The following is a 14,795-nucleotide window of genomic DNA, read 5'->3' on the forward strand; positions in this document are numbered from 1 at the left end:
TTTTAAGATGCATTGATAATACTGTATATAATAATTGAGGATCACGTGCTTACCATGCACGTCTATGATGCATGCTTGTCAGCTTGTATCCCTTATTACAAATAAAATCGTAGATCCCTTTTGTGTGTTCTCCAAACAATTAGCAAGCAAATTATACACCTGTTCTTAAACAAATGACAAACATTTGCCTTATGATTAATCTAGGTCAACCATCAGGTGATGGGTATACTCGAACTTGACTAATATTTGAAACACAAGTTGAACGACAAACTGGAAAAGAAACACGCTCTCAGCTATTGTCAAAATTGACGATAGTATAACATTGGACTCGACGAAAACCCAAGCTTGTATCTCATGCACTTGCATGCTTATTCAGATTTCTCCGAGGCAGGAACGTCTTTGAGCTTTTCCTTTAACTCCCCAGTCTGAACAAGGTAGATATGTAAGCAGATAATCTCATCTATATTGAGTATTGACTATTCTAAAACAAAATGTGTTATGATAAGGCTACCTGGTGCATATTAAGAATAATGTCTGAACCTCCAACGAATTCTCCCTTGATAAATATTTGTGGAAATGTGGGCCAGTGGCTACATACAAAGGAATAAGATCAACAACAATATACATTTGATAGATAATAAAAGCATATGAGCTAATGATCCCCAACTCCGTAACTAAGTTAACTCAAACAAACAGAAATTACGCACTCTAGAAAAAAAATTAAAAATAGAAGTAGAAATAAAAATTTCTACCTGTAGGATTTAACAGCTTCCTTCAACTCCATGTCCTCCAGTATACTTCTTGAACTAAAAGGAACATCTACAAATAGCAATTTAGTGTGAAGGATGGAAACGATAGAATTTCATTTCAAAATGTCAAAATAAATAAATAAAATAGAAATTCTAGAATTAATGAAACATCAAAGGCTATAATGCTCAAGAAAAGTATTAATGCGCAAAATGAAGCCAACTACGAGTGTATTTTTTGGCTTTGCCGACAAAAAAAAAGAAATTCTAGAATTAATGAAACATCAAAGGCTATAGTTAAACTAAGGCCCTATTCTTTTGGACTAAAATTGTCTGAACTGAACTGAACTGACAAGAATCCATTTTTAAAATAATGGTCAAAAATAAAATATTTGTCGTTTTGGGTCGGTTTTGAAAATATTTGTCAAAATGGTGTCCACGTAGGCTCGGGATTTCTGGACCTAAAACACGCCACTACAAATGGCGTGTTTATAATGAGTAGGGAAAGAAACTTCATTAAAAAATGGACTAAAACAAACACGCCATTGGGAACGGCGGGTTTCGGAGGGGAAACACGCCATCCCCTATGGCGTGTCTTGTGTAAATTTTTTTTTTTTTTTTTTTTTTTTTTAAGTTTAGTCAGTTGAGTAAAAAAATTGTTGTAAAGACACGCCACTACTAATGGCGTGTTTCCTTCACAAAACACGCCATTAGTAGTGGCGTGTTTCAGGTCTAGAAATCCCGAGCCTACGTGGACACCATTTTGACAAATATTTTCAAAACCGACCCAAAACGACAAATATTTTATTTTTGACCATTATTTCAAAAATGGACTCCAATAACAATAACAATAATAATAATAATAATAACAATAAATTAGTAATATAAATGTTAACATTATTAATAATAATATATAATATATTAATAATAATAAATAAAAAATAAATAATATAATAATAATAATAGGTCTAATATAATAACTTATTAATATAATATTAATAATAAATATGTGATTAATAATATTAATAATAATGAATATATTAATAAAATAATAAATATAATATAACAACTTAATAATAGTGGGTCGACACGAACACGACACGAAATTTAATTGGGTTGGGTTTGGGTTGGAGGCTCTATGACCCGTTTACATGTGACACGAACACGAACCCGACCCAACCCAATTAAATTTTTAGGCCCGAAAAGCCCACGGCCCGATTTTCCCCAAGGCTTGGGCCTCAATTTTAGGCCCAAAAAGCCCACGGCCTGAAGCCCATGGGCCGATTCAATATAATAGGGCCGGGTTTGGGCTGCCTTTACGGCCCGAATTTTGGCCCGACCCGAATTTTGGCCCGACCCGAATTTTGGCAAAATTTACGAATATGTACAATTTAAGAATGTTAATAAGCATTTAGTTAAATAATTAACCAATCAATTGTTATATTGTAAATAAGCTATAGTCACTTGTTTACATGTATTAGTTTGATAAGGCTTAGTATTTTCCTATACCAGTATTTATATGATAAAAAATGAGCTAATGATTTTGTATCACACTAGTGCCAATAAATTGTTTACCATTATCGGCGTGCTAACTCAATGTTTTTTAGCCTAAAAAACAACAAATATCAAATCAATTACAACATACAGCTCACCACGCACTAAAATATTTTATTACACTACTAAAAATTGTGCATTTAGTTTGTATGAGTCACCTCAAGCAGTATGTTCATAAACGCTACATTAGGTTACTATTCTCAATTGACAATACTCGAAAAAATCACATAATTCTATACGAAAATTCTAATAACAAATACACAAAGTATCTAACTTCATAATGGGGATTTCTAAACTTATTTCAAGAGGAAAAATATTTAGCCCTAATCGGCCCGAAAGCCCGCATGGGCCGATAAAATAGACCGGCACATGTAGCCCGGCCCGCAAACTTGGGCTTAATTTAATGCTTGGGTCCGGCCCAAATCCGACCCGGCCCGGCCCATGATCACCTCTAAGTAGTAGTAGTAGTGGTGGTGGTGGTGGTAGTGGTGGTATTAGTGGTGGTAGTGGTAGTAGTAGTAGTGGGTGGTGGTGGTAGTAGTGGTGGTGGTGGTGGTAGTAGTGGTAGTAGTAGTAGTAGTAGTAGTAGTAGTAGTAGTAGTAGTAGTAGTAGTGGTAGTGGTGGTAGTGGTTGTAGTAGTGGTGGTGGTGGTGGTAGTGGTAGTAGTGGTGGTGGTGGTGGTGGTGGTGGTGGTGGTGGTCGTAGTGGTAGTAGTCGTAGTAGTGGTGGTGGTGGTCATAGTAGTGGTGGTGGTTGTAGTAGTGGTGGTAGTAGTGGTGGCAGTAGCGGTGCCGGTTCTAGTATAGTAATAACAATAGTAAATAAATTAATATAATAATAATGATATGAATAAGAATATAAAATAAGAATAATAATATTAATGTTCAAATAAACTAATACTCCCTCCTATTCTACATAACCCTCCCCTTTCATGGAGGGCACGAGAATTAAGGGAGGGGAGTATTATATGATAAAGTATTGGAGTGGGGTAGGAGATTGGAGAGAGGGAAGCTATTGTGTGATTAAAATAAGTATTGTTGTGGGGTAAGGTGATTAAAATAAGGATTGTTGTGGGGTAAGGTGATTAAAATAAGATAAAGTATGAGAATTGTGGGGTATTGTTGTGGGGTGGGGTGATTAAAATAAGTATAAAAGTTTGCCAAATAAAGAAATAGGGAGAGTATTGTGAATAGACGAAAAAGGAAATAGGGAGAGTTATTTAGAATAGGAGGGAGTATGAACTGAACTGATCTGAACTGAATAGAGTTGAACTGAACTTAATGGAGCTGAACTGAACTTATTAGAACTGAAATTAAGTGCAAAAGAACAGGGCCTAACTTGTGGGCATGAAGCACAAATGCATATTGGAATTTGCTGTGTTACGTCGACACGGCAGTCTCCAGACATGTCGCGAGCGGACAAACACTTGACACATTAATACTTGTGCAGCTTCTGCACGGTGGACATGCAGTGGAGTAACTATTATATAAGAAAATCTAGGAATTATGCGTCCGACACTCCAACCCGACTCCGACACAACACCACGTCGGAGTGTCTAAGTAACACAGGGAAATTGCGATTTTGCAGAATGCATCACTCAAAGACCTTTAATTTCTTGCCACTTTCCAATTCGGCACCTCAAAACTTTAATCCTTGTTCACAAAGAATGCTGATGGCTCTTTCACTAGAAACGGTTTATAGTCTTATACTATTCATGGCAGACCATTTTGAGGCTTTGAGCCAAGTGCTACAAAAGACAGCAATGTAAACCAACGATTTAACTTCCACCCCCACGTCCTATTTGGCCATGCTCCTTCCAAAACAATCACAACAAATACACCCGTGTGAATGGGTGATAGATTTGTTCTTGAATAACCTTTTACATTTAAGCATATAAAGATCAAGACGTCCGTAAGAGGAAAGTAAAAGAAACACTAGGAACAGAAGTCCCATGAAATGGCAGAAAACTTACTGTACTCATTCAGTACCCTTACAGCAAGAGCGCTAAAACCGCACCTAGGCACGTCAGGGTTCCCCTTCATATAAATCATAACAGGATTTTCCTTGACATCCTGGAAGTGCAATTCATGATATGTAAGAAGGCATGCACGACATCACCGTAATGAAAAGAAAAAAAAAATTGATGGTAAGCAAATAAAATACATGTGAGAATCATGAGGTCAAAAGTGATAAAGTTGTTAAACAAAAGCAACCTTATCAACAACATCTTTGGCAGAAAGGTCTGAACTCTCATGCCTACTGGTCGGCCTGAAGTCTTCATGTGTATCAGGGTCGTTGGACACAGTAGTTGAGTACTTCATTCCATTCTGGTAAAATGCCCCAGATACCTGTGACAGACCGACACTCAAATTAAGCTTATAACTTGAAAATTAGAGATGAAGACAAACACCTTCACTAATAAAAATAAACTAGCCCCCCCCCCCCCCCCCCCCCCCCCAAAAAAAAAAGAGAGAGAGACACGAGAATGGCTAATAGTCTAATACTTCTCATGCCAATAGCAAAAGTCAGGTGTAAATACTACGCAAGTGTAATGACGAAGAAACTCAAGGGTCAAACGTGCGCATATCGTAAAATTAACAGTCTTATAAATAGCTTTTAGGTATTTAATTTTAGGGGTATAATTTAACGTCATGTGGCCACTGGCCAGTTAAGAAAACACTAAACACTGAAACAATTAAAGTGTTGTTGTACCCTGACACTTCTCCGCTGTAAGTGTAACCATATATTGACACAAAACTAGGCATATTTTACATTTTATGAAACCAAACACGCCAGATTATCATATCTTTATTTCATGTCCGATACTTATGTTATATATAACCAGTCAGATAAACATTCTTGTTTATCAACTCAATGAAAGTACAAAATATCACTAAAAATCAGCAACATTTCGTAGCATATTCAATGCCAAACATGTATATATGCACATATGATCCTCCATTGCGCAACCCCAGTACACCTTACTCCCCCTTCTCAACCCCACAACCAAACAGTTCCTCGACACCAGCACACCCCCTTCCCAACCAACCTCTCAACCTCCAAACTCTCACCTCACCTCATCCCTTTCCTTTCGCAAGGGTTCAAATAAATCAAATTATTTTCCCAGATCTATTAGAAAATAATTGTTTTTACCAAAAACGAACATAAAAATTACTGTCTACAAATTTCTACTCTGTAAATGTCTTTTTGCTCTGAAATTTAGTGAGCCTGTGAAGTCATCAGCAAATTTCTACTCTGTAAATGTCTTTTTACCCACACTAACACTACTGGCCCCAGACATTTGCAACACCTTCAAACGCCAACCTCCTCGCCCTTCCTTCCCAAGCGCTGCCGGCCAGCAAGACCAGTGAGCCCTCCACTTAGTCATTCTTCTTCTTTGTGAATCTTTGGTATGGTAGTCGGTAGAGCAACCAAGGAAAGGAGGTGAGGGGAAGTTGGAGGGAAATAGGGCTTTTGGGATAGTTAAGGGAAGTAGATGATGGAGGGAGGTGGGGCAGAGGGAATAATGAAGGGTGAGTGGGGGTCGATGATGGTAGAGGGAGGAGGGGTTGAAGGTGAATGAGTGGTGGTGAAGGTGTACATTGATAGAAGAGAGGGAAAGAAAAGTACACACATAAACATATATGGTGATAGAAGGGGGAAAGAAGAGTTGAGGATGAGAACCCACATATAAGACCAACACTACCCTTGCTTATTCGAATACCCTATAAATTTGCGCCATTCTCCTATGGGGCCAAATGAAAAAAAATAGAGGAAGAAAAGAATTGAAATGCGCTTCACCAACAGCAACAATGTCTAATTCAGGAAGTTGAGTACTAAATTTGCAACGAGTATACAAGACAAATGAATTTGTCCAATTACTACTCAGTAATGATAAGCGTGTTCCTTATTTCAACAAATGCTTTAATGTTAAATCTTATTGCCACTGAAACAGAACACTACCTGTTGCACTATCAATCTCATGCAAAATATCTTCATTTCATGTCCGATATAAGTTATATACTATATAACCAGCCAGACTATCATATCTTCATTTTAAAGTCAAAAGAATTGCCTTTAAAAGTAGCATATCCAATGCCAAACATGTATATATGCACAATGGTGAAACCTAAAGACACGACATTTCGATATCTGGTAACATTGCGACGCATCAAATTCTAGTCCAAGTACAACAAAACTTTGTAACTATAAAACCCTTTTCGATACACAAACATCATTCTCAATCTAATTTGAGACGATCATAAAACTCGGAATACAAGGGGAAAATCAAAATCAAATGAGCTAATAAAAAAAGAAAGAAAGAAAGAAATCGACATACTTGAGAGGTGAAACGAGGAGAAGATGAATTACAAATGTTTCGCAAAATCATACTTGATAGAGATCTTGCCATGATGGATACACAAGTCGCGCAAAACCTACAAATAATAAATCAATTAAATTACACAAGGCTATATTTTGTATTATGTATAAATCAATTACAGTGAACAAATAGAAATAATAAATACTTCACCTGAGGAAGTGGCAAATAAGCCCCAAACGTTTGTCACTACGTGCAAATTAGCCCCATAACATTTTATACGTGCAAATTAACCCCATTAGTTATATCCGATATGCAATTTGCCCCAATTAGAGATTTCCGAGTAAATTTCTCGCCGGAAAATATTGACGTGCCACCGGAAAGATGACTAGGATAGATTAAATTATATAATAAATTTTTTTAAAAAAAACATGATTTAAATATTGCCAGATTTCAATTTATTGCTTCCTATCTTCTTCATCGCCATTGTTAATTTTTAGTTCTTACATCTGTTTATTGTTTCCTATCTTCTATCTTCTTTCGCCTTTAGATAATAAATTAACCTCATTATTTTTATTTCTTACGTCTATTTAGTGGTGCTTCCTATCTTCTTCATCGCTATTGTTAATTTTCAAGCTCAAATCGTGTAAAAATGGCGGTATATAAGTGTACTGTGCATAAACTCAATTTTCCCCAAATTTCAAATTTTTTTTTTCAGGTTTTCTGATACTTGCTAAACTTTAATTACAAAAATGGTGGATGATATATGAGAATTAGTGTAGGCTACAACAAACAACAAAATTGAGATGAAAAAAATAGAAAAAATGGATCGGATGGAGGTGTGAGGATTGAAGGAGCTTAAAATATATGAGAGTGGGAGAGAAGAGGGAGGAAGTAACGAGTGATAAGAGTGATAGTGATAATTCTTGTTTTGTTTTTTTTTTAATTTATTATTTAATTTAATCTATCCTAGTCGTCTTTCCGGTGCCATGTCAATATTTTCCGGCGAGAAATTTACTCGGATATCTCTAATTGGGGCAAATTGCACATCGGGTATAACTAATGGGGTTAATTTGCACGTATAAAATGTTATGGGGCTAATTTGCACCTAGTGGCAAAACGTTTGGGGCTTATTTGCCACTTCCCCCGATTGTTGAATGAAGAACGAAAGAGAAGCTGAGTAAAAGATGAGAGAAGAGGAAGCGGGGCTTATATTATTTTTCTTTTAGAGTTAGGAGGTTGTCATACGAGTTGGATGGCAATGGGTCGCATCTAGATAGGGTCCAATTGAACATATCCGACGACTCCAAATTAGCTAGATTATATGTGTCGGATATGGGTAACCCGCAGGGTCCGATATCCAACTCATAAGGTGTATCTACGACAATCAAAACAATAATAATAAAAAAAACGAAATTACTTTTTCACATGCGAACTTTACTCTTTCATATACATTTTTTCATTAATTTTCCATATCATGCCCTTTTTCTCCCAAACGTACAAATCATTTCCTTTGTACTTTTTTCTTTAAAATCGAATCTAATTGCTCTAAAAACTCAAACAATAGATCATAATTCTCAAATTATTAGTGAAGTAATATAGTTGTTTATAAATTATTAATATGTTTTGTTGAAATTATTAGGGTTTATGAATTTGTTAAATTAATATATTTAGTTGTTTATTAATTATCGATTAGGGTTGGACCGATGGTGGTGCGTTGGAGGAAAGCATGGTGGTTATAGTCGTCAGGTGCGAGGAAACATGTTCATATTCTTCAGCGATAGCCTGATAGAGTGATACTATGTACTATCATGGGTGATATGTATTAAATTGATTTCTAAACTTCAAATCCCTCCTCATAGAAGGTTTACAACAAATTGCTTCATGAACGCCACGTTGTGAGTTGTTGTCTCATAGACTTGCAATATACCCACAACATCTAGTGTAATTAATGTTTACCTGATAGTGTATATTCGCAGCGTTAAACTGATGCATTTAATGTCATAATACTGCAAATTTGCAACATAATGATGTCGGAGTCCCGGCCGACCAGAGTAGGGTCAGACGGAGCACAAGTTGACCGGAGTAAGGTCCGACGAAGTGGGTTGCCGAAGGGAGGTGAAGGTAAGGGAATGGAAAAAAAAAAAAGAGGGATGAAAAAAATGACAAGGGTAAAATTATAAAAGGGGTTGTAATTACTTTGTGAGTAGATGTATCGCTGTCGTCGATCGCCGGGTAGGGGTTTGGCTGAGTCGATGGTCGAGCGCATGTGGACGTCTGTGAGAGAGACGGCTAAGGTAGTTGATCTCGGGTGGCGCAAAGGTATTTGAGGGTTTGAGCACGGTGAAATATCCTCCTTTTGAGTTTTGAGGAGTAAAACTAGCACGGGTTCGTCTGCGTATAATTTGTTTAATATTGACATCAATTATTTTTACATTCAATAAATCTACTATATATAAAGTTTTGTATTAAGACGATTAAAGTTATTATTCTGGGCCACCTATAATAGTTGAGAATTAATTTTTTTACGTTTTTTATTTGAGTTAGCCTATATAGGAGTTATCTAAAAGGTATTTTAAAAGCCTGGTGTTTTTTAGGCGGTTAATTTGGAAAAATATTTAGAAATTGAATACTGACAAAGATTAACACCCCTCATTTTCGGCTAATTTTATGTTCCTTTACATGTTTTTTTTTTTTTTTTTTTTTTTTTTTACTTTTTACAAGAATTCCCAAACATAAGATAAACTTGGTAATAAATCTCACACTTGCCTAAAACCGGTAGTTTATATATAATGATCATAGAACCAAGACAACATTCTCGCCACCTATTATTTCAAAATCTCCAATGACAATGAGAACGCTCAACAAGAAGAAACATTAGTCTACTTTTTTTTTTTTTTACTCCATTGCTCATGATAAATGTTAGCATATTAAGGGGCCGTTTGGTTCAAAAAGTTGGAATGGATTGGAGGAATGAGATACCATGAGGGGATAGATTTAGAACCTCATACCTATTATTTATTGTTTGGTTCAATCTAAAATCATATAGAGGGGGAATGGAGTTAGAAACCTAAGTGGGAAGGTGGGTATGGGATTCCAAGGGTGGAATTAGAATCCATCAGGATTCTAACTCCATTCCAAAATGCCCCAACCAAACACTAGAATCACTCAAATCCATTCCATTCCATTCAAACACCCTGAACCAAACCCCCCCTAACTTATTCAACTAAGAGTAAAAACTTACTAATATGCCAAAATCAGAAATCAAAATAAATGAAAACCTTCATATGGAATGCACCCATCCTACCCAACCCTCAATTTTTTTCTTTTTTTAAATACGATTTTTTTTAATAATAATAAAAAAATGTTTTAAATTTTGTAAAACCTATTTTATTTTTGGAAAACCATGATCTCTGATATACTAATACTAACTGTAACAGCCCTAAATTTTTACGACCAAAAACGATAAACTAGAAATGGAAAATTCACGGCTATCACTCCACACTTAGCTGAAATTGCCAAGTGCAAGGTAAATATAGAGTCAACCTTTAAAAACAAAGTACATGTCTCAAAACTTTAACAAATAATTAAGACGTTGCAGCGGAAGTCTTAAGTCTTACAAAATCTAAAACAATAAATAAAATTTCAAATCCAACAGTCTTATAAAATTATAAATAGAGTAAGACAAAGTTTTTTATTCAAAATCCTTCCACGCTCGTACTATTCCCCAGATCCAGTATGCACCCATGCAGCATCTCAAGAGTACCTATATCAACTGTACCCAAAACATAAATAGGTACAGGTTCGAGTGGGGGAACGACCCAAACATAAGGACGTCAGCAAAAGCTGAGTTTTGAGAAAATAAGAAGAAATGACAAATTCATGCTCCAAAAATCAGTAAGAAAGAATTATATTCCAAAACCAACATTATCGTAAATCCAAAATCAATTGTAAAACCGTTCGAAATCCATAACTTTCACCTTGGCACGGTCTAGAGGCACCACCTGTGCTTTGTTAGACTCATAAAAGTGCGCACCTCTCACATTTGGACAGTCAGTAGGATGGAACCGCCAAAGGAGAAAGTCTAACTACCTAGCGAGGGGGGCCGAACAATCCCCACTCAAAAGAACTCGGGCCAAGAGTTTAGTTTTCGGGACGTAATCCCAGGAGCGTCAGAGACGACCTTAAACCATCTAGACCGGAAGAAACCAAATCAATGTGTAATATTCAAAATTTAGAAGTACAAGTAAAATCTCATCGATGCCAAAATATTATAAAAACAGTTTAAAGATTAAACCGAACATGCTCTTTACTTAAATTTAAAAAGGGTAAAAGTCCTTACCTCTCGAGACGGTCAATCCAAGCTAGCTTAATTCAAAAACTCTCTTACTTCGAACCCACAAGCTACAAATAATACAAATTATCTGATTACCAAACTATCCAATATTAAGAGAATTCAACTTACTATATAGACATACTACTGAGTAAATTTACTCAAACTCTCATCCCGTTAACCAACTCATCCAGGAACGATAACTTAAATCATCTCCTAAGGACTCTTAAACCTTCGAAATAAAAGTACTCTTAACTACGCATCCGATATTCAAAGGCAGAGGGCTGATTTTCTATGCCGCTTCGATATACCTACTGTGTACGCTAGGCAGTAGGAGAGTGATGGTGCATAAGTATGTACCATGATCAAAATCTAACAAGAAGCATACTATCACCTTTCACCATCCATTACTCTCACCCTTTAATTATTCATAAAGGATTGAAAGACGCACAACTATCCTTCTCATAGTAGCACTCGATGCAATATGCAAAGTCATTAGCTCTATAATCTAGATGATCAATTTTGATAAATCCAAAATAAGCACTCTAAACTACACCACTTATCCCATCTCAGAATGGACACATAAATACTGACCAACACACGGTTACCGATATCGAATTCCACCTACGAAAGTAATTCAATCCCAAATCCAATTCATTATAATTCTCACAAGCTTTCCCCCAAAACTCACACAACCTTAATCTAACAACCCATAAAACTTGTTTTCATAAAATAAATTTATAAACTGACCAAATAAAGTACTTACTATTTCTATGGCACGAAAACGAGAAAACAAGGCACGGCTTGAACGGCAGGAATAGCCGAGTGAACAAGACAAGAGGATGCGACAAGAGGAGAACAAAGTAAAGGATGGAAAAGTGGGGAAACAGGAAGATGTAATAATGTGAATTAGGGGAAATTAAAATTAAAACAATAGAATTGTGATAGGACTATGGAACCGGTTATAGGGTTTTGGTTATTGTTTTTACTAGATTTTGATCGCACGGGTTATAATATTGGTTCACCTTTTAATATTAACTAAAAAGGTAAGATATTGTAAATGAAATGAACTGAAATGTGAAATTATTGTTGGAGTCAAATTTAATTTATGTGCACCACTCTGGTAAAGTACTCTCAACTAAATTTAAAAAATTGAGAAGAAACACTAAATGAACATGGTAAGAAAAGAGATATCTGCTACGTCCCAATCAACAATTCAATTGTTTTTGTACCAAATTGTTTTTCCTCAGCGAATAAGTAAATGTAAGCTTCCCGCGCTAAGTATTTGTTGCGTAAAATTGCTTAAGGGTTTCAATGCCCGTCACCTGCAAAATGTTTTTAGCAGTTAATGTTAATTACTCATAAATAATCCTGAGTCCGTTTTTGAAATAATGCTCAAAAATAAAAGAATTGTCGTTTTGGGTCGGTTTTGAAAACAATTATCGAAATGGTGTCCACGTAGGCTCGTTTTTGACGAGCCTGTATGAGGCTTAAACACGCCATACGTATTGGCGTGTTTACTTCAATGAACACGCCATACGTAATGGCGTGTTTAGGCAGTTCAAAATTGGAACCAAAGTCAGTTGTTGAATAAGGAAGGAAAGGAAACACGCCATTACGTATGGCGTGTCTTAAGAACAAAACACGCCATTACGTATGGCGTGTTTAAGCAGCCCAAATTTCTTACCTGACTCCAGTAGCTATCATAATGGAAGAAAATAGAACACGCCATACGTAATGGCGTGTCTTAAGACAGAAACACGCCAATACGTATGGCGTGTTTAGTAATTCTTTTTTTTTTTTTTTAGTATATCCGTACCTTTCTACCAAATTAAACAAAACATTCATCATCTCCGCCTCACAAACACCAAGTGCGATAGAACAAACCTCAACAAACCTCACTCCCCTTCTTATTTCTTCACCTCACACTCATCTCCGGCGAATCTCCGGCGTATCTCCGGCATTATATTGGGTTTTTGCTTTTCAAATTACACATTCTACCTAATTAGCAAGGTAATTTAATTCTTTTAACTTATTTAATTTCATCTTTTGAATGTAGATTTTGCTTATTTTGTCTTCATTGTTGGTAGGGATGGCAATGGGTAGGGTCTGGGTAGGGTCCGCCTAGACCCGGACCCGACCCGAGATTTTTCCTTTGGACCCGTACCCGACCCAGACCTACAAGGGTCTAAAATTTGAGGACCCATACCCGGACCCTATGGGTAAGGGTAGGGTCTGGGTCTACCCGCGGGTCCGAGTTTTAGCCACTTTAATAACAAGATTAATAGCTATGGGGTCTATAATATTAAAAAAAAAAAATCATACTACTTTAACATTATGAGTTTATTAATCTGCCGTTAATGGTGGTTGTCGGTTGCCGGCTATTAGAGAGGTGGTTGCCAGCCGCGTGCGTATCAGTGCTGTGGTGGTGGTTTTCTTGTGTCAATGGTGGAGTGGTGGTATTGTCAGAAGAGTTTGGTTGGGTTTTATCACTTTATGGGATGAGGGAAGAGAAAGAGACTTTAGTTGGGTTTCTACAGTCTGTCAGTATGAATTCAGAAAAGTTGTAATTTTGATTTTTTTTCTTTAATAAAGGGTCTAAGGGTCGGGTATGGGTCTCATAACTTAGACCCGGACCCGGACCCAAAATATTTTCTTAAGACCCATACCCGACCCATACCCATTGGGTCTGAAAAAACGAGACCCATACCCGACCCGTTAGGGTCCGACCCTCAGGGTCTGGGTCGGGTCCCCGACCCACTGCCATCCCTAATTGTTGGTAATTATGTTGTTTTGTACCTAGATCTACAACTTATATGTGTTAATTTAAGGTTGTTTAAAAAAAGCCCCAAATTTCCGAACCCTAATTAGGTAGGATGAACGATTTCTGATTTTTAATTGTTGTTTAGGTATGTATTTTAGGGAAATTAGGTTATTGGTAGTTGATTTATACTAAATTTGTTCATTTTTTTTTATAGAATGGAAATTTGTGATTTTCCTCTTATTTGTTATTGGGATGGAGAAGTGTTGGAGCAAAATGGATGTGTAACCTATAGAGGAGGGAATCAATGTTTTATTCTAGCTAGTACAAAGATGACATATCTTGAATTAGTTGAAGAGATTTATAAGGGAATCGGTGTTCAAAGTTTGGGTACTCAATTGAAGGTAATGATGAAATTTCCGAGTGCCGGGTGTTTCAAAATTGTTCCCCTTAATAATGAGGGAGCCTTTAAAGCGTTATGGGCAAGTATTCGTCATTCACATGCTCCTTCAATGGACATATTTGTAGAAGTTTCTACTAGTCAAATTGTCATTCCTACACCAAGTATTAGGCTAGATGATGTTGCTCAATTTGTTTCACTTGAAACTAATTACGTAAATGATGGGGAATTTTATGGTAACTTAGAAGGTGATGAGATTGATGAGGAATTGGCAATACTTGATGAGAATTTGTTGGCAAATGAAGAAGATGGTGATGATGATCTTGTCTTTGCTAGTGCTCCCATCGTTGAGTTTAATAAGATTGATCAATTAGATGAGGATGAATTGAATAGGCGAAAACTTGGGAAAATATGGTAAGATATGAACATGGGAAAGAGTTTGCGGTTGGACAAGTGTTCCCAAACAAAGCTTCACTTAGCGATGAGGTGACATCATATTGTGTTAAAGCAAATCAATTTTTCAAAGTTGCCTTAATCAAAGCCTAATACTATTACCTTCAAATGTGGCCGGATTCCTACACCATGTAATTGGCGGTTAAGGGCTACACAAAAAGACTTTCATTCTGAAGTTTTTACCATTGTGACATACAAAGGTCCTCATGATGAGTCTTGTGTTTGTGAC

At 36.5% G+C, this 14,795-nt stretch overlaps 1 protein-coding gene across 2 annotated transcripts; it reads right to left on the reverse strand.

Annotated features, from left to right (window-relative positions):
• Positions 1-11,898, reverse strand: LOC141611995 (monothiol glutaredoxin-S15, mitochondrial-like). 2 transcript variants are annotated; one of them, XM_074430688.1, is made up of 8 exons: positions 11,719-11,898; positions 10,962-11,023; positions 6,641-6,737; positions 4,515-4,649; positions 4,274-4,373; positions 753-819; positions 512-590; positions 1-425 (listed from the first exon to the last, which is right to left on the reverse strand). In XM_074430688.1, exons 3-8 carry the CDS (start codon positions 6,710-6,712, stop codon positions 369-371), a joined length of 510 nt encoding a protein of 169 aa, XP_074286789.1. In that variant the 5' UTR covers positions 6,713-6,737; positions 10,962-11,023; positions 11,719-11,898; the 3' UTR covers positions 1-368. The 2 variants fall into 2 exon arrangements, with proteins under 2 accessions (XP_074286789.1, XP_074286790.1); XM_074430689.1 differs by lacking the exon at positions 10,962-11,023 and having other exon boundaries at positions 11,719-11,895.
• Between the last annotated feature and the right edge of the window lie 2,897 nt (positions 11,899-14,795).

Source organism: Silene latifolia, chromosome 11, assembly GCF_048544455.1.
Source record: "Silene latifolia isolate original U9 population chromosome 11, ASM4854445v1, whole genome shotgun sequence".
Lineage (NCBI taxonomy): Eukaryota > Viridiplantae > Streptophyta > Magnoliopsida > Caryophyllales > Caryophyllaceae > Silene > Silene latifolia.

Excerpts from the sequence above, each read along its gene's own strand:
- LOC141611995 (XM_074430688.1), bottom strand. The coding sequence starts at position 6,712 with ATGGCAAGATCTCTATCAAGTATGATTTTGCGAAACATTTGTAATTCA. Across the intron at positions 4,374-4,514 it reads CCAAAGATGTTGTTGATAAG|GATGTCAAGGAAAATCCTGT; the intron begins GTTGCTTTTGTT and ends TTGCACTTCCAG. Across the intron at positions 591-752 it reads GAAGCTGTTAAATCCTACAG|CCACTGGCCCACATTTCCAC; the intron begins GTAGAAATTTTT and ends CTTTGTATGTAG.